The sequence below is a fragment of the Tetrao urogallus genome, assembly GCF_951394365.1.
Source record: "Tetrao urogallus genome assembly, chromosome: 4".
NCBI lineage: Eukaryota > Metazoa > Chordata > Aves > Galliformes > Phasianidae > Tetrao > Tetrao urogallus.
In genome coordinates this window covers 41532472-41553746 of record NC_136817.1, presented here as the reverse complement: position 1 = coordinate 41553746, position 21275 = coordinate 41532472, and the positions used below count along the sequence as shown (strand labels likewise).

The 21275-nt window shown below is 34.9% G+C and overlaps 1 protein-coding gene across 1 annotated transcript; it reads right to left on the bottom strand.

Moving 5' to 3' along the window:
- Nucleotides 1–4210: 4210 nt before the first annotated feature.
- LOC306946130 (coagulation factor XI-like) lies at nucleotides 4211–20862 on the bottom strand (the record flags this gene model as incomplete). Its single annotated transcript, XM_079535082.1, has 15 exons — nucleotides 20831–20862; nucleotides 20382–20440; nucleotides 18049–18211; nucleotides 17312–17418; nucleotides 16051–16210; nucleotides 15342–15451; nucleotides 12192–12351; nucleotides 11251–11360; nucleotides 11003–11162; nucleotides 10804–10919; nucleotides 10266–10440; nucleotides 8244–8419; nucleotides 7850–7945; nucleotides 5957–6096; nucleotides 4211–4366 (listed from the first exon to the last, which is right to left on the bottom strand). The coding sequence occupies exons 1-15, from the start codon at nucleotides 20836–20838 to the stop codon at nucleotides 4211–4213; spliced, it is 1896 nt and encodes a 631-aa protein (XP_079391208.1). The 5' UTR covers nucleotides 20839–20862.
- Nucleotides 20863–21275: the final 413 nt, after the last annotated feature.

Here is a 21275-nt window from a genome sequence, read left to right as displayed (position 1 = left end):
GTTGTAGTAGGATAATAAGATATTACTTATCCTCTGCTCCGCAAGAGCCCATAGTAGCTGGGACATTATTATGCACAGTCCACTTCGGTTGCATCCTGACCAAACATTGGAGAGAAACAACTCAGAATTTCACCCTGCCCAATCCTGAGCAATTTAAGCAGGAAGGAAATAGTCACACTTTATTAAAGTGTAGCCTAAGCTGGCTTCAAGGGTACCATGTGCAGGGCCATGTTCTTACAACTCCTCAAGATGAATTCTCCTCCAGCTCCTTAACTCAGAGCCAGACCACAGTACTGTACCCAAGTTGGCTTTAAGTCTCACCCTCAAGAGTGAGCCAAAGTGTTTGGGGCCTTTACAGGGACATTCAATGGTTGTGGTGCATGTTTATGTGAAATATCGTGGAGTTCTACAGGTAGGGATTTGTTTCCTCTGCTGTTGTCTTAACCTTACCTTTGTCACATGGAAAAGTGTAGCTAAACATACTTACCAGTGATGAACTCTCTGAAATCTACAAAAGAAGATGCTAATTTAATTATTTATGATTATTTCTCAGCTATGCACATAAGCTTAAAGTATCTTTTCTCAGATCTATTGAACATACACTTTCTCAGATAAAAGTTATACTAAAACAAGTTCCTTTTTCATGATGGCTATCGAATGCAAGGCAAATTAGAGCAAAAGTGCCATCTAGTGACTAATCTCTTGAAATTCGAGATATTTTAGTATTCATTAAAGTATTTCTCCTTTTCCTGAAATATTAGCTGGTCATGCTGTGGGCATTAAAGAAATCAGAGGCTTGTTGAAAGCCATCCTAATATTTCTGCAGACATATAGAAAAACTTCACTGTAGAGAAGTATACATCCTTTTTCTTTATTCAATTTCTTTTTCATGTTTAGAGCTATGTCAGTTAGTCCCATCACCTTATTTTGCCCATCTTAAAGTTTTGGATTCCCTGAAATCCAAAGTTTTTGCATATGTGGGTTCATACAATATGTCCGGTATGCAGAATTTATCAACTGCTCACCAGAGTTCTAAGGACAAGATAGTTCAGAAAAGTAGCTGCATTCAGTGACTGCCCACAGATTTATGTCTTCAAGGCACCTGTCAAAGCAGTCAGGTCCCAGAAAGTCCAGAAGAGAGGAACAGCCCTCAAGCTGACACATCTTTGCCTTTCTCCTTCTGTTTCTTCTCAACCCCCTCATAGTATTCTACTGTTCTCCTCTCTCCTACCCACATGATGCAAAATAACTCTTTCACATATCCACTGCACAACTTCACTAAAAAAAACCTCTTATAAAATTCAATAAACCTCGGCAACTATAACATATCTTTAAATAACTCTAATAAACCTATAGATATCTGTAACACATTTTTCAATACAAAGACTGCAGGAAAAGCAATTAATTTACTGCTCCCGAAAATGCTTGCTTAGAAATACATAAAAATTCACATCTGCTGTTATTGGTACCTTTTATACAAGGTGGAAATTTATATGTTATAATGCAGATATTTCATAAATTATATGAGTTAATAATAATTTTCAAAAAGAAACCTTCATACATACTGGAAATTAGACAGGGAATAAGTATCCACATTTTAATTTTACAGTTCTTCTACTGGAAGGACTGTCAGTGTGAATGAATTTCATTCTATCCAGATCCTTCCTTGCTTTTCAGAGTCTGCAATGCAGCTTTCATCATGTCAGAATAATTCTTTTTCACAAAATAAATAAATCTTATACTAAAAAGCTTATAACAAATGATTCCCTTCCCTCCCTCTCTAAAAGCATGAATTTTGTACATCTTTATACCATAAGAATTTTGGATTCCTCCAAGATCACCCAGTTCAACCATCCACCTACCACCAATATTTCTCCACTAAAGCATTCCCCTTAGTATCACATCTAAATGTCTCTTGAACGCCTTCAAGAATAAGACAATGTATTTCAGACTCAGTCATAAGGCAGAGCATCAGCTGTGAAAGAAAACACATTGCAACATCAATTTAATGGAAAACTGGTTTTGTTTAGTTTACAGTCTTACTAAAATGACTACAAACAGAAGAGTCCACTGAAGCAACTCCACAGCCTCCTTTACTTTACAATGAACAAACTGCCCTCCAGAATATCGTTGTGTGTATGAAGTGTCTCCTCTGTGCCTGAACAAGACTGTAAATTTCTCAGAACAGGGACCTTATTTGAACAAAGCCTCGGGGCAGACTAATGCCAACATTCCTCCGAAAGATTTCTGCTGATCTGGTATAAGCGAGATGATGTGCTTCATTGATTTTCAGTAGAAATAAAGTAGAATACAAAACAGAATATAAAACACCGCCAGAGACACTTGCCATTAATCAAAATAACAACTAAAGCACTGAAGTTTATGTTCTGTGATAGCACAAGAAGGGGAAGATTTGAAGTATAAGGCCAGATTTTTCCTTAATAAGACTAAAAGAAGTTTTAAGATGTTGCTTTTTTTTCCTAGTTATTTTTCCCAAACAAGGGAGAGGAAAACGAAGGAGAAAAAGAGGCCATAAACTGCCTCTCATTTACTGTAAGGTACCTACTGATAACAGAAAGATTAAGCAGGATCACACTTATTAACACAGATTCTGATTAGATTATTATTATAAGAAAGCATTAAAGGTTCTTAGTTCGGCGCTGATATTTCTTTAGCAAGTATGAATTTAGCTCAAGGATTGGCAGATGAATATTGCAGATGGTCTCCTGCTGGCTCTTTATTTGAGAATTTTAGTCTCTGTTTTCACAGTGACATATTTCCTTTGTTTCTTCAGCAGCTCTTCTCCAGAGTCTTCATTCACTCCCCTTGAGAATAGAACTACACTTTAATGCCAGAAATATTTCTCTTTCTTGTGTTGCATTTGTGCTTTCTATTTTTTCCTGTCCACTCCCAGCCTCTTTTTTAAGTCCATGAGTTTTTGACAGCACGTCAGAGGATTGCTGATATTTTAAACCAGGTTTGGATTAATCAGAGCATGAAGATAACTTCAATTTTATCTCGCATTTTACACCTGCATTTTGTTGTTTTAATGTGTGTCTCCCACCTTTGCCTTTTGGGCCTCTGAACAGCTGCAGCCAGCACAAAGGTTCTCACAGCAGGGATCTAGAACACCAAGAGAGCTCACTCATGACAGGGGCTCTTAGTAGGATTAAGAATTTGTACAGTTGTTCGTAACCTTGTAGTTGTGGAATTTCATTTTTCCTTGGTGATAGTTGCAAATGATGCTTTAAAAAAATAAATGTTGAACTCATTTATGGCAGCTTGCTGAGTATTTTTCCATAAATTTGACATATTTTATTTAATTACTGCATTTACTCCTAAAGACACTGCCAGCATAGACCTCAACAACACACTCAGTGTGGCTGTGAGGCAATCATAAGCAGAATTCTGGAACATATTTTCAGCAATTAAGGCAACGTAGAGTATTAGGAAACAAGTTTAGCAAAGACAAAAGCGAAAGAAAAATTTGTGTTCCCTTCTGATCCAGAAATACTTCTGGAAAACTTCTTACTATGGAAAAAAATATTTTGACTGCTGCTTCTTACATTAGTATTTTTTTTTGGCTACAAAACATTTTTGTTAACTGACAGTAACAAGTAGATGAGTGGAAAGAACAAAAGAAAAAAGGAGAAAAACAAAAAGGGAAAAGTTATTATCAAGGTAAAAATCAAGAATATTATTCTGTAGCTGAGATAGTTTATTTAATCAAGAGGATTATAATGTCAGTTGCAGTCTGTCATCAATGAACTTTTGGACTAGATGCCAGATCTTCCTGGCCTTTTAATACTTTCTCTTAATCACTGTTAAGGTCAGTTACATGTACAGAAGATGAGGAGGTCCTGCCATCACTGAAGTAAACAAAGAATCCCCAATCTCCCTAAACACGTCTCATAGAATATTTTATGCTGGAGATGAAAGAAGAAGTCAATGGCTCAGATGTATAATATTTTCTGACAAATCAGTGATCAGAAAGTCTGAAAGTTTGCTACTGATTTTAATTCATTCATTGTAAAGTTCATTCATTTTTTCTTTTCTACTTCTTTAATCAAGTCTTTTATGCTTCGACTAACAGGTAACACCATTTTTAAAACTTTAATACTTTTTTTTTTTTTTTACATTAAACATCTTCCTGTTGCTCCCAGGGTTATTTCTCTACAACAACATTATGAGTCATTAAGTTATGTTCACATTACGTAGTTTTTTCCAAAATCCAGTCTGAAAATTCAACAACTTTTGTGTAGACTCCTGGCTGCCGGGGCCGAGCGCAGCCTTCACCCCAACTGGTGATGCCCACCAGATACCACACTTCCTCGTGCCTGCACGACAGTGGTCCTCCAGAATCTCCCTGTGTCACAGGACAGAAAGACTTCACAAGGAACAGAATTTCTCTCTCAAAGAAAGCCATGATAAAATCAGCATCATCCAGTGTCAACAACACAATAACTGCATAGAGTTCAATTGCTCTCACTTAAAGTTGCTTTTCACAGTGTCAAAGAAGCTTTTCTGTTTATCTGGTAGAATGGTGTCTAAATACTTTCCAGTCATTGCAAGTAAGTTCCATTACAGTTCAATGTTACTGGCTTTTTTTGTTGTTGTTGCTCAGTTGACTTTTTTTATTTATCTGTATTTGCCAGTTTAACCCTCAGTGAGGACTACAACATGTACAGGTAAGAAAATTAGTAAATTTGCCAGTGTCTTTGTTTGTTTGTTTGGATATGCAAACCTCAGCTTTATGCATGTATTATCCTGTTTGACTGACCATCTTCCCTGGGATAAAACACATGTCTGTTTTCTTTTCATATTCCTAATTGATCTTTCTGAACATAAAGTTCTTTAATATAGCTGTTATGAGCTGCTGAGACAATAGTGTGTCATTGTTATGTAACATCATCACCATGTTCTGATGCTGTTTCATACAAAGAAAACTTAACTAGTATTGAGGAAAAAATTACTTCCCAGCTCCAAGAATCTTTATTTGTAGTTACCCAGCAGTGATCATAATAACAGTACATTAATAGAGAACATATCTTAAATGCTTAAAATGTATACTATATTTGGCAGAGAATTTAATCTTATTAACGTGACTATTTTTGTCTATTATAATTGACTTAAAATATTTAAGTTAACAGTAAGTGCATGAGTTTACACTCAAGCAGAGAACTTGGCTCACTGACCTCATGCTGTTGTGACATTTCCAATTCTAATAATGAACTGACCAGTCTGCTCACGTTGTCTATAGCTTTCCATATTTCATTTCTAACACTGTCCACTCTGGATGCTTGTGGATAGTGAATGATTCAAAATAAGCTTTTACGTACTATATTTCATATCAAGAAATAAAAACATGAGAGAGGAAATCTGTGTTCCTGGAGAAATGTCTATAATATCTGAGATATTATAGTCGCTCTCTTTGGTTTTCCACTATTACAGAGGAATATTGATCTGCTCCCTAAACATATGACAGTTGGAACTTGTACTTTATGATCTCTTTACATGCTCTTCACATTTTTGTTTTTTAAGGGAAAGTTGTATAATTCTTGGCAAACCAATGAGTTTTGCCTCTTAACTTGAAACTCACAGAGGGAAGTTGACTTTGTCCCCTTAATAGGAGAGTGCAGAGATGTAAACTGTATGTGTGCCTGCCTCTCTCTCTCTTTCTCTCTCTCTTTCTCTGTGTGTGTGTCTCTCTCTCCCCACTTGGAGATTCTTTACTTGTAAACACATGAAGTCTATCCCAAAAGATTTCGATGTCGCATAATAGGTGCTATACATGCATGTTGACTGTCAGTGCTTTCAGCAAGCAAAAGTAACATATTAAAAAACAGTTCTATTTATAAATATATGCTTGTTATGAAAATTAAGCATTTATGTTATTCAATTATACATTCAAAGAAATTATTGAAATATATGACAATATATGACATCTTTCTGTTACCTTACAGGCATCCTTTCCACCTTCATCATAGCCAGCACAGATCTCTTTGTCATCGATTCTGCGCTTCCGGTATCTTGCCTGGCATTCCTCTTTTGACATTAGTGGAACAGTAACTTTCTGAAGAATATCTTCTACACGACCTATGTAATACACATTATGATCAGACAGATGTTCAGCTCTAGGAAAGTATAAGTTAAAACTATACTCTAAAAGTCTCCATTCTACTAAAAAGTCAGAGTTCATTGCTTTTAGTGTGCAGTTATACAGACATGACATTTGTTTTCATTTTTTAAACACTGTTGCTTGTCTGGGTTTTTTAGAATGTTCTGAAAACACAGTATGACTTATGACCAAGAATGTTTCAAAACTCCCCAGTGATTTGCTGTGGGCATTGAGTCTTGGAGCCTGTATTCCCATGAAGAGCATTGCTTTGCGTTACTGATAATTATTTCTTAGTAATGTGTTGCAATACAATTGAAGCAATACAATTTCCAGATGTGTGCTGCCCAATACCCCAGTTGTCTACAGGGTAGTGAAAATTTCATGTAAAGTAAATAAAAGTAGTAGAGAGCAGTCTTTTCTGACAAATTAATAGAAGAAATTAGAATTTTGTTAGATTTCACATGAATCTCTAACTCTCAAATGGGGAAGTGTGCAGAGAAGGAAACTCTAAACAGATTCATCTATATATGTAATGTAATAGAGTTTAATAATTAACAGTTAGTTGGCCAGCTTCTGGGTAAGATCGGAGTTCAAATCACACCTACTATTAAAACACAAAGGTCATTGATACTTATCATAAACAACCTTTAGAATCATGAAAGCAATATGCATTGATCTCCGATTTCTGAAGTGAAGTCATATGAACAAAATAACATATTTAAAAAAACGAGTTATGTGCAGACTGCAATTCAAGATCCAACTGTACAGCAATTAGTCTATTATCTGTATCTGTAACATATCATTACATAACTCAAAGTATATTTGGGATGGTACATGGTGATGTTTAACTAGGCAACTTGCATTCATCTACCTGGAGCAGGAAAGCAGGAAAGAATGTAGAGAATCCATCTATAGGAATAATTATATTCATGCCCATTGACTCTGATGACTTCAACATTGTCTCCCACAGTATTCTCCTAAGAAGTTGGCAGCCTGTGGCTTGGGCAGATAAGCTCTTTGCTGGGTAAAGAACTGGCTGGATTACCAGGCACAGAAAGTGGTGATGAATGGAGATAAATCCAGCTGGTGACCAGTCATGCCTGGTGGTCCCCAGGGGTCAGTATTTGGACCTGTCCTGTTCGTTATCTTTAATGATGATCGGGATGAGGGGAATGAGCGCGCCCACAGTAAGTCTGCAGAAGACATCAAGTTGAGAGGAAATTCTGTTGTGTCTTGGGGTAGGAAGACCCTACAAAGCAATCTGGACAATCTGGATAGCTGGGCAGAGGCCAACGGGTTGAAGATCAAGATAAGTGCCAGGTCCTGAACTTTGGTCATAAAAACCCCAGACCACGCTAGAAGCTTGGGTCAGAATGGCTAAAAGAGAGTGTGAAAGAAACAGACCTGATGGTATTATTCAATGCTCAGCTGAACATCAGCCAGAAGTATGCTCAGATGACCAAGAAAGCTAATGACATCCTGGCTTATATCTGGATGATAGGTGGAAGGTTGGACTGGATGATCCTGAAGGTCTTTTCAAACCTCAGTGGTTCTGTGATTCTATTACTGCTTTGAATTCATATAAATAAAGATATGAGCAAATGCACATTCTTTGCATAGTCTGTAAACACCATTCCTGGTTAAGAGTTAAGAAGGCATTTGAGGATATTTTCTTTTAACACAACGCATTTTACAAATACAAGAAGTCACAGTTTAAATATTTATCTGTACCTCTTTCCTTCCTGTAACCCCATCCAATTACCCAGCAGTCAGTATAGAGCATACTAGCCTCTTCTTTTGATGGCAGGCAAATAGGAAGTTGAAGATCTAAAATATGATTAAAAATATTAGTTTGGCCAGTAGGAAGAAATAAAATATTAAGGTTTTTTGGGCACCTACATAATACCTGATATCCTCCATGTTATTCTTTGTACATTTTACTAGATACTGCCCTAGTCACATAAATAAAAGCCCCAAATTATCTTTAAAAAGCCAACAAAATGAGATTTTCCTTAAAACCAAGTGATTACATATTAAAAGATGACAACCCAAGTTTCACGAACTGTCATGCAAAAAAACAGCCTTTATCATCCTGAAAAATTTCCTCCTGAGATAGAATACATACCAGTAAAATTCATAGCCTTATCAAGTTTCAATAAAGCAATGTCATATCCAGTCTGCGCAGAGTTATACTGAGGATGAATAATAATCTCTTCCACTCTGAAGAAAGGTGTATCCTCATTTATTTCTGATTGTTTTAAAACACCAGCATAAACACGCCAAACGTTGGGGTTCTGAACACTGAGGGAAAAAGACAGAGATTTGCACTGTTTTAGTTTGGTGCAGGTGCCAGCACCCTCTGAGTGAATAGCACTGAGGTTACTCTTCCCAGTCGTATTTTCACATTCTCAAACCTAAAAACAGATTTCTCTTATCCATTTCTCCCACTTTTCATTTATTTTCTTCCTCTTTTTATCTATATTTTCAGCACCACACCAGTCTTTCCTCTCCCTTACAGTCAGATTCTTGTTCTGACCCTTTTTAACCCAATTTCCCCTTCTGCCTTTTTTCATTTTCTGTTTCACTCTGCTCTTACTATTTTTATCTTCAAGAGTCTAACACAAATCCTGAGGAAGTAAAAGAGATTCTTTCCATTCTCATTCCAGTACAACATCTGTAGCAACCAAAATAGAGGTGGAAAAACAAACTCAAGTAGAATCTATTCAGACACCAAAACAAAAGAAAATAGAAAATACAATACCACAGACCAATATAAAACGTTCCACTTAATATTTATAATTTTAACTTTTCTTTGAGTCCATTTAAGGGTTATTTCATTGTGGTGCTCTACTATTAGGGCAACCTAAAATTTTTGATACATGCATCAAAGAAGCTGCAAAACCTGTCTTCAATATTTAAAAAATTGTTTAGAACATTTTGTGTGTATATTCATAAATATCATTTCTAATGAACACAGTCTACACTTTTTTACTCTTTAGACAAGTTCTCCTTTTGTCCTTTAAAATGCTGGTAACTACAATACTGGATTGAAGGTAGAGAATGATATTCCCTATACTGGATTTTTCTGAGTCTTAAGTGCGGTTATCCACTTTTATAAGGTTTGTCAACTGGCTTTGACAATATTTCATTACGCTGAAACAATAAGGGCTAATGTACAAAAATGCTTGCATAAAAGCATCTGATTTTAGCCTCGATAATTTTTTATTCTTTAAAGCATTTTATACTACCTGTGCCATTCTAACATTACACTGACTCAACAAACAGCCTTACAATTTTCAGTCTGTAAATGGCAGGCCTACCTGCTTTACAGGGTGTGATCATCTAGCGAGGATGTAAATCATGTGCAAGATCCTTAAAACAGCTCTTCACAACACACATGATTTCACGACTTAAATGTGATAGCAATTTTGTGGTCATTAACAGTACCTACTATATATCCATGTGATATATAGTCCATATCCATGTATACATCCATGCAAATTAGCAAAGCTTTGAGTACTCAGAAGTCTAGATATTATTCCCAGGTCTGAAATCTGTATCAAAACAGTGTATTAATTGGGTAGTTGATAGCATTAGAAAATAAAGAATATTAAATGAAAACCAGTCCTATTAGGATTTGAATGTTACAGAGAAAGGTAGTGCACATTCAAGAGTCAGCCTAATTGGACCCCTTAGAGATTTACCTTGTGTCCAGGCCTTTGCCGAACACCCTGTCAGATTGGTACCATTCCCTAAGTACCACAGAGAAATCTCTGATGTATTCCATTTCATGTTTTTTGAATGACTAACTTAACAACTGATTTTCCTTGATAATATGATATCACAGTAAGAAAAAGTTCATGTTGCATGAGAAAGTTTACACTCTTGTAGGTACCTATCATCTACTTTAGATGTGTTAAAATAATCAGTAGCACAGCACTATGCTACAAAGGGCAAAGTGTGGAGGGCCAATTATGTCAAGAGTATGAACAGACAACCTTAAAATTTCAACTTCTGATTATATCAAAATAGTTGATTCTGTTCTAGCTATTTTAATCACACAGACTTATCTTTCTGAAAGGTGAACCTCAACTAATTGCAGATCTTGGATGCAATTTTTATGTGTAAATTTACATTTAGGACTCACCTCACAAAACAGTGGGCAGCTGTAAGGATCCACTGGTTACTTATGATAGAGCCCCCACAGAGGTGTCTCCGGCGAGATAGCTTCACATGTAAGCTTACTTGCCATGGCCATTCACCAGGGGAAGAATCCGTCCCTCCAATTATCCTAATATTTCTTGAAGAATGCTGCATACATACTACAGAAATAATTGAAAACTGCTAAGCAGATAATTTTCATTTGACCAAGAAAAAAAGATGTAACTACTGCTAACCTGCAAATAGGAACAAAGAACATCAAACATTCTAATCTGTTTATGACTTTTTTTTTTTTTTAACAATAAAATGCAGTTTAAAAAAGTTTACAGGTACTGTTTGTTATGCAGGCTGTGCAGAGTTCACTTTTTTAGAATACTCTTTATCTTCACGATCTGCCTCTGCCTAATTTCTATGCAAGCAATATTCAGAAGAGAAAAAAAATAAAAAAAGAGAAAAAAAAAGGGCTTAGGTTTCCTGTATCAAAAAATGTCTAAAAATCTCTTTAAAAGGAAAGTTTTACTTACCAGTACTGGCCTTTTTTTTACATAGTCTTAGTGAGTATCCAGAGATTCTTCCTGGCCCATGTTGTATTTCCACTGGAGATCCATTTGAGGACATTCTTAGATGACACTCACACTTTCTGACAATAAATAAATACAAAGATCCAGCTTATACTTCTTATACAGAACACGCACATTAGATGCCATCCATAAAAATTCTCACCTTTCCTCATTGCATGACTCTTGGAGGGGAAAGTAGGTAAAAAATTGGCAGCGGATCATGTCTGTGCAAACTTGCTGACAAGCTCTGGGTCCTTTAGTATAAGTGACATTGAGTTCATCTCCCACAAAATTCATATGCACATAAGTGCGAGAATTGCAGGCTGTAAGAATGAGTGTGTTCCAAGCATCAGTAGGTCTATTCATTTCATTAATTCAAGAGTCGTATTTTTATTGTAACTTATTGTTTACCAGGAAAGTATCTTCTGCAATTTAGGAGACCAAAACCTGAAATAGCATTTTCTCGTAATGTAAGTGCCTCTGGTATTCCACTTGTTGATGTTTTCAGGAGGCAAAGATTTCTATAATAAAAAACAAAAAACAACCATTGAATTTGTTCTTACATTCTAACATTTATGTTTCAGGTAAGGGAAAGTTCTGTCTTAAACTTGCTTTTTTTTTTTCCAAAATTTTATCTATAAAAGTATTTCATATGAAAATGTATTCACTGAGTTAATTGAGAAGGATTTTGTAGTTATGTGAAATGCCATACGGATGTACTACTGAAGATTGTATGGTATTTATACACACAGGGGAGAGATAACTTTAGATTATACATGCCATCTCAGTTTTACTTCAATTTCATTGAAGCATTATTCTTCATTCCACCTCTGTTTTCAGGGGACTGTAACTTTTTGACTCTTCACTGCCAAACACGAAAGAAAGAAGTTCGATCTTTAAAAATAAACACTTTCAAACCTGTTAACTTGATTCAAAAGCTTTAAAGTAAGTAACCTAATTCTGCGAGGAAACCAGACATATTAACAATTTCATAAAATTCAGCTCTAAGTTATCAAAACAACCTGAAGGTTGTCTCCTTACTGAACATATATATTTTTTTCAGATTAATACTAAATATGTAGCTGAAGTACAAGATCCCTGCTCATACCATAGGATAAGTGAAATTATAAATGTACAGATGCAACACATTAAAAATTATTTAAAGAAAAAAAAAAAAAAAAGGCTGTTTTGCAGAAAATAAACCTTTAACAATGATTTCCAAGAATATAATAAAATGGTGATTAAAAAGGCTGAGATTGTGGGGTTGTTTCTGTTTGGTTGTTTTTTGTTTTGTTTTGTTTTGTTTTGTTTTAATAAATATCTTTCAGAGAGTTAGAAGTCGTCAAGTTCACCTTTGGGATTCTATTTGCCATTCCTTGGTGAAGAATGTAAAGAACAAGCAGTTTGGAAAATAAGTACAAATAGTTTGGCAGACGAATGTGTCAGGAGTGAAAAAACTTGTAACATTCATTCCTGAAAATTCTTCATGTTCAAAAATGTCCATTTGACAATCTGTATAAAACAAGAAAAGGATATCAAAATTCCAAAGCTTCTATCTTATATCAGAGAGTTAAGGTTTACAGATTATACATTCCCATAATTTACATTTTCTCTTCTTTTTGCCTGATAAACTGGAAAGACATCATCTCATTTTAACCAGAAACTATTTCTTGAAAACATTTTTAAGTATGTAAACTCATAGAGAGAGCTAGAGCAGGGGAGAATTGCAAATTACATGCTAGAATACAAATCTGCTGATCTAATATGGAGAGATCTAAATTAGGAACAGAAATCAAGATATACATTCATAATTAGAAATAAAACTTATTAATATTGTCAAGGCCTAAAATTATTAAAACTTGTATACCTAAGAGGATAATGGGAAGACTAGGAGAAAAATAACGAGATGATTTTCTTAATTTTATTTATCTAAATATTATTTCAAAAAGTAGGCAGAGTAAGTGTGAGTAACATGCAGTCTTCCCTATAACAGGATCAAAAATAACAGAAGGTTGGCGGGGTAATTCCCATAACCAGACTATGGATATGGAAGTCACAGGAAATACCAACACGTTTAAAAGAAATGAGTGTGTTGCCCTCTTTGATGATACACTTGAATTCCTAGTTAAAATACCTATGCAACAATAAAAAGGAGGAAAAAATGCAGCACTACTCTTATAATTATGAAACCATAGGACTGGACTTGGTGGAAGCAGATAACCTCTACAGCTGAGAAAGGACAGTAGCTGAGCTGACACCACCCAGTTAGTTACAGAAACATACTGGGAGCATCTTACTACAAAAGAGGAAAAAAACAAAATGGAGAAGCAAATCTTAATGTGACTTCTGTTAGTACGATGTGATTTAAAAATTAAAAAATAAAACCATAAACATGAAAAGACCACAATAGAGGTCATTTATTACACAATAGGAAGAGCAAAGAGAAAAAAATCTGAAGATCAGAAAATAAAGGTCAATTAATTCTGACAATTATTAGGCAAGATCTCATGTTAAGGGCTAAATAGAGTTCAGGAGAACAAATACCATTTCAGGAAATGATATTTAAATCAGAAATGTGAATCTGCAAGTATATGGATACTAATAATGATTTCAGTGATCACCAGTTCTATATTCAGTGACCTCAAGAAAGGAACTTTGCAAAAGGCAAAATGTATGACAAATTGCTATGGACAAGTAAGAGCAGGAGTGCATAAGAACAAAAGCAGAAGGGCAAAGACAGAAAATGGAAGGGCAAGTAGCAAGAGCCATTCTCAAAACACAAGTATGTACTTAGTGTCAGTGAATTAGGATTAGGAAAGGAGCCTGGGTTCTGCTCAGGGGAGAAGTTAATGACAGTGGACACAAGAAAGGCTACAGAACTACCTTTTTTAACATCTCATTTTCATGAAAACAAACTGCAATTAGATGGTCAACATTAGTGAGCAGAAGGAAGACAACAAGGAACAGAAAATAGAGAAATTTCATAAAACTGATGAATTTGGTGTTCTTAGATTGAAGGAATCTAAGTTTCTTGGTAGCTTTGCTTTTGATATGTACAGAGGATTGCTGTGATTCCAAAGGGTTTGAAAGGGAAGCCTAGTATCCGTTTTTAAAATGATGAAGCTGGACCATGAATAATGTAGGATTAGTCAGTCTAAGTAGTCAGAAATAAACAAGAACAAATATTCAAGTAAACACATTTCAGGCATTTGGAACACAATAAGGCAGAAGATAACACTGAGATTTTTCTAATTTATTAGACATCCCTCTGTCTGAACAAATGATCTCATTACCTGATAGCATTGTCTAGGATTTTATAGTCTCATGACTTATGATTTATTCTTTCTCTCTCTCTCCCCCCTTCTCCCTCTAAATCCTTGCCTATCTTGCAACAAACACACACACACACACACACACACACACACACACACACACAAAAAAAAAAAAAAAAAGAGGAACAAGACTGAATTTCACATGCATTCAGAAATTTTTACTTTATTTCTCATGGATCATTAATTTCATGTTACCACATGCCTTTGATAAATTCTCCTATGGTCTTTGATTTAACTTTATAAAATTTGAATATCATATTGTTTGTGCTTATGCTACAGTCCCCTGATTCTTCTCAAAGTCTGTCAATAGGATGCTCCTGGCTACTGTGATTTTTCTTCAAACAATAAATACATGTCTTACTAGCTTATCTAATGAAGCAGTTTGGATGAAAATCTTCTCCCAGTTCTTTCTCAGAGAGCAAGGGAGAAGGAGAGAGAAAAAACAGATTTTCTTCTCTTTACAAAGATTTTTCTTCCTTTTTTCTTCCTCACTATTCATTTTTCTTTAAATGTCTTCATTGTAAGGATCTGAATCAACTACTTTTTCAATATTTTGCAATGATTATTCATCTTGTGAGACTAGAAGAGTCTCAATAAAACTGAATTTTCATTGAATAATTAAAAATAAGATATAATGCACACAGCTTGATCATGAACTCTGGAGAGTTTTTCCTGAGCAATGGTTACAAGAATGAACACAGACATTGCTTTTATCAAAAACACCAACAAACAGAATTTGTACCTTCATATTAGTCAGTTGTATCACAAAGCTGCACATCCTCATTAAAAACCTCTTGAAGTATATCTGGTATACTAACAGAATTTAGAAAGATTTATATTTCTCTTGTCCTTTGACTTAGATGGGATTCTGTGTGTCTTTTTTTTTTTTTTTTGTATCTATGATGCAAAGATAAAATGCTAAGAGTCATCAGGCTAATCTTATGAAAGAATTCTTCACATCATCAAAGGAAACAAAACCTTTTGTAAGACAGAATAATAGAATGGAAAAAAGTCTGTTTTGTGCCTGAGAGTACTAACTATACTTCAAAGAATAAGTTTATATTATAATTATTTTATGTCACAAAACATTTATGCATGTCAGAGAGACTGCATCTCATTGTCTATAATACTTGAACCTAAACTGAATCAACAGAGATTGTAAGCAGTTACCTAATTCAGAAAGCTGACATGGCTTTAAGGAGAATCCAGACACAACCTCATCAAGCACCCTTATGCTGGTTGGAGTTCCTAAACTGGTATGTTTCAAGAAGCATTTTTCACTGAGTGATAAAGAATAAAGAAAGTAGTAAGACAACAGGTTATCTTCCTTGGTCTACATTATTCTTCTGTTTCCATGAGTCCTACCATAATGCCCGCTTTGCTCATAGGCCAGAGCAATATCCAGCCTCCAGAAAAATCTTCAAATAAGGAATGGATGCAACTGAATAACATTTTTGTAAAATCAAGCAAGCTGACAGCTCAAAAATCGTCCAAGTACAAATGAAAGAATTCCCCTGACTGCATTAATGATGCCATTTTCAGAGCAATAATCAGAGTAAGATTTTACAAAGCAATATCACTGCATAATTGCCAGTACAATTTGCATTTCAATATCTCCAGAACATTTAAATTGTTTTCAGTTATATGAAAATCAAGCTTGCCTTTCTCATAAATGGACAAATGAAAACTAACATGCTGAAGATGTTTTCCTTACTGTAAACTTGAATAAACATTGCAAGGATAACTAGTCAAATTAAAACTCATTTCCTTGAATAAATTCTTTCACCTCTGACTGGTCTGAGATTTAGCGTACAGGCATCTAAGTGTAAAGCACAGGGATCTAAGTACATCTAAGTACAGGGATCAAATGCGTATTTACCGAAAGCTTGCATCATGGAATGTTCCTCGGGCATATGTAAAAAAATGGCAGTGCTTGTCATTGGTGCATCTTTTTTGGCACTGTTGATAGCTGTCAGCCATACTAATGTCATAATTTACTCCTTGCATATCCAATCCTAAGTGGACATCTGGACTGCAAGCTGTGAAAAAAAAAAAGGAATAGAAAAGGTCCAAAAACATTCTCATACTCTCTTTTCCCCCAGAACTTCCCAAACAATAGCAGTTTATAAGACACAGCCATTATCCTGATGTCACTTCCTGTGCTCACTTCGGTCACATTGTATTTTGCACATAGTTACTAAAAATAAAATCAGAAGTATAGGCATAATATGTCAGAGAAAAAAAACTAACAAGCTGTGACACTATCTCTATCCACACCAAGACCATGGTGAGGTTAATCATACAAAAATTCAGGATCAACACTAAAATGTATACTATTCTATTTCCAAATTTATACACCAGTTTAAAATACCAAATCTGTCCTTTTAAGCAATAGCCATCTCCCATTTGAAACAGAAGATTCAATTTATACTCCACAGAGGGAGGACTATGAACATGGAGTTTGAAATACTTTCCCTACAAAGGATGAAGGTTTTTGGGCAGTAGGGTCTCTTCACAGAACACATGAGTCAGCCAAACATTGGTGGGGATTTTAAACACATATAAATAGATTTTTATTTTGGTGACAATTGCATAATTCTAAAGTAACTCTTATAACATAAATTATCTAAAGAATATGAAAAATAACATCTCATTAAAACTTACTATTCTGGTCTAAATCTATGCAGAAATATAAATGTGAGAGAAAGCAGACAGAAAAGGGATTTCAAAAGACTTGAATGATTGGAACACGTGTTCCAATCAGAAGCAAACACAACGAATCTGTCAATAACTTCAGTTGAAAACTTGCATAAAGTAAGATCCACTTAACCCTTCAAATTCGTCTTTGGAACTCAAGGTATCAGTTAAATGTCTCCCACCTTTGCCTCTAGCAAATGAAATCCTGAAAGCAGGGACTTGCCTTGACTGGGAAGCTTCCCTGGAGGATAGTTGAGATTGAAGCATGAAATCAGCAAAGGATTTTTGTGTTATGTTTGAAAGAGATAGGGCAAAAGACATCTGGGCAAAGTCTCTGCTTGGCCACCTCCTGATTCAGTTTCTGTTTTCAAGATGCTGATTCTCTATCACATTTGCAATGTGTTAGAACACAGAATTCAAACATATAGATAACTGTACCTTACCACTAATTTTGATGTTGCATTGTTTTAAAGAATGTCCAGAAATAGCTCCTTCCATCTTCACTTTTGGTAGCATTTCAGTATCACTGTCTTTTAAGTAGCAGGAGAACCTGTTTTAAAAAGGAGTAATTTACAGTTTTGCAGTATTAAATAGTACTCCCTCATTGTTTCTCAAGTAAAACACAGGCTGTACATTATTCTTCAACGTGAAAATGAAAACAAGTTGAGTTTAAATAAAGACAAAGTTGGTACTAGTATGCTTGGTGATAGACGAGCATACATGGTGTGTGTGGGACCAATACAGTTCGGAGACAGAAACACAACAGGCACAGAGAGAGAAGGCAGCCACACCTCAGGCTATTGGAATTCCTGATCTCTTAATAGAGAGAAAAATATGCTAAAGAGAGTGGATGGGATGATGGACAAAAGAAGTGGCAAATGGAAACATGAAATTGGCTACTTATTCCCTCAAAAATAAGTAAGTGCCATGGAGGAAGGAATGCACAGTTGGTGCTATTTCCTTGGAGGTGTTGGTAAGCAAGTATGAAAGATTAGATGTTGCCAAATTTAAAGTATATGTCAAAGTGTAGTAAATATCCTTTTATGTCATCAGTTTTAAATATACATGACATAGTCTTCCAAAGCATCACTGTAACCTGCGCATGCCCAAGTTTTGTCAGAATATTACCAAGTTCCGAAAATTATCACAGCAAAAAGCCACAAGAATATGAATATTTTACCTCTGTGCAGGATCTTTAGTCCACGTCACTGGCAAATATGTGAAGAGCAGGCAGGTAGGATGGTAAGTACAAACTATTTGACAGTAATTGGCACTTGGTGTGAAAACCGTAGTGAGGTCTCCTCCTTGGAAGTAAGTATTTTCATAGATCTGTGTCACACATTCTGATATGAAATGACAAAACGAGTAAATTATTGAAGATGCAGGTGTGGACAGTTCATTAGGAGAGGGTGAAGACATTGCCCCTTATTTACCATGCTTTGGCAAGAGAAGACCCTTTTGGCAGGAGAAGAAAAGTAAGTGGGGTGAGTATCACAGTTCCTCCAAGCGTATCATCCCTGCTCTACAGCCTGGTAAAACAGAAACCCTCTGGTATCCCTCGCTCCATGCTCAAGGCTGTAAGAATGCAGCTTGAGTGGTGGCAGATGCCCTAAGGTATAGGTATAGGCCATAAAGTGAGGAACCTTCACAGCAGATCTCAGGAGCAGAAGAATTTTCAAAGGGAGACTGGTACAGGGAGCCATTAAGAGAAAAATCAAGAGAAGGTTGTAATATGGCAAAAAGAGTTAGAAAATATGTGAGGGTGCGTGTCCAATTGTTGTCCAATTGTTGAGGGATTCTCTCAGTCCAAATTCCTAGCTGGTGCCATGTGTGAAACTACTTCAGTGGTTCTCAGCATTTTATAAACTTCCTACCTTTCAAGTCATCTTGAACCCTGTCCAACTTGGTACATGACCCCCCCAAAAAATTATATATGTATATATATATAAATAATATATTATATATAATAATATATAATATTTAAAATATCTAATAATATATAATAATATATTAATATATTATATATTAATATAATAATATAATAATATATAATATTATAAAAATTGTTTATATATTATATTATATATAATATTATATATTTATTTTATATATTATAAATAAATAAATAAATAAATATAGATATATATATGTGTATATATATATATATATATATATATATATATATATACACATATACATATACATATACATATAGTGCGACAAGAGCAGTATCTCAGGAATCATCCAGAACCAAAATATGTTGGATTACCACCTTGTATCTGCAGGAATTTATTGTCAATCCCATGATGAATTCTCTGTAATCAAATCTATTCACATTGCATGGCCTTGCAAATGATATGAAGATATCTAATTGGCAACCACATCCCATCTTTCTAAACCAGGAATTATTCAGATTTCCATGTTAAAGCACAAGAGAACTGGCTTCACAGAGGAGCCCATACACTTCTGTATTTGTCCCTCTCTGCTGGCAGAAAATGCATTAATTTTTATTATTGGGTCTATAGAAGTTCTCTTTCTGAGCTAAAAGATGAAGAAGAAATATTCTATTTTTACAGACTGAGAAGAAATCCCACTGAAATGATTTAATCTAACTTCCTAGTCCATCATTATGAAGATACCATACTGTATCAAAAGCTACCTAAGATTAAAACAAATGCAAAAATCACATTGGGTTTTACAATTTTAAAATATTACAAGTGGATTTTATTAGTAAATACGCTTATAATCTATACTAAGAAATTCAGTGTCTCCTGCAAAAAGGTAAATTATATCAACAAAAAAAATGACAAAATAAGGAACTATTGGGAATGTTTGTAAAATTTGCTAGGTTTTTTTTTTAAGTTAATATTTTATTAATATGAAATTTGAACTTGAAAAATATCTGGAGCCTCAGAAATATTCTAAGATTTTAGTCTACTAAAATTTCTATCCAGGTAAAATATTTCTGAAATAATAGTACAATTGTCAAACAGATTTTGCTTAAAAAAAAACCAACAAAATGCCTTAATTATCTCATTGTCCACTGAGATTGGTTAATACATTGCTAAACATAAACTCTGTTAGGCATTGGTTATGATCCTTTGGCACAGGGAATTTCAGGGAAATGGGATGTGAGTTTTCGTAGCTGACTTCTGCTAGCCAAAGTAAACCATTAACACACACTGACATTGAAAAACACAGTCACTGCAGGCTTTAGCACCAAAAAAAGAACTATTAAAAACTTCCATCCCTAATAATAGGAATCAAAAAATTAATTAAAAACTTCCACCCACCTATGAGTTACCCAGACTTAACAGAGTGCAACCCCGCTCTCTTGGGATCAGGTTGCATGTACAAATGTGTGTCCCCCTTCCAAAATCATGCTGCTCTAACCACTTCACTCCGCATACAAATACATATTCAGGTCATTTTGAATATTACTCTTTTTAACTGCTCCTTCCTAGAAGACCTGTGTTAATCTATACCAGTCTTAGGAATTATATATTGACTTACCACTGTAAACTGAAGCAAGTAAGAAAATGAAATAAAAAGTCTGATAAATCCAAATCATCCTAAAAAAAAGTAATAATAATAATAATTAAAAAAACCAACAATAAATTTATTAACACTTGGAGAATTTCTGCTCTGTTTCACAGCAGCATATTTATTCTTGCATAGACAGGGGAACAATATTCCATTAGAATATCATCAATCTCAACTCTGTGCTGGTAGTTAAGTATGTGCTATTACCAACACAGCAAATAAATAGCTTACACACACTACTTTCAGTGTACATTATACAAATTTCAAATATATCTTTTTTTTTTTTTAACATGCTATATTTAAGCTGAGAAAAAATCAAATAAATCAACCACACCACAGAATCCACAAAGACCAACATATACTTCCTTGTGTGCATGAAAACCTTCCTCAAAATATCAGTCGCAATAATTGTTACATACCTGAACATACAGCAAGTCTGTGTGAATGGGTAAGGTTTAAGTTCCTCTTAAAAAAAAAAAAACAACCAACCCATATTGTTAACTGTTTGTGTTAAATATTACTGTGCCTGCAATGCTAACTTGTCTTTGATGTTTACTTTGAATGAGTGCTCATTCTGTCAATATTGTTACTGACCTTGGGCAGCATTTTCAGAGTGTATATAACCAGCACCACACTGAAATCAAAGCACAGAGTTTACACTATATAAGCTTTTCCCTTCTGAAGACCTTGTAAAACCAAAGGTGACTCCTTGGTGCAGAACAGTCAGCCTCTGCTATTAGCATTAGAACCTACTTTTACTGCGGCTCTTTCTACACTGCTTATCTCTTTTGTTGTTAGGTGCTGCTCACAGATTCTTCAGTTTGCCAGAAAACAAAAAATAAATCCACAACTGTTTGCGTATTT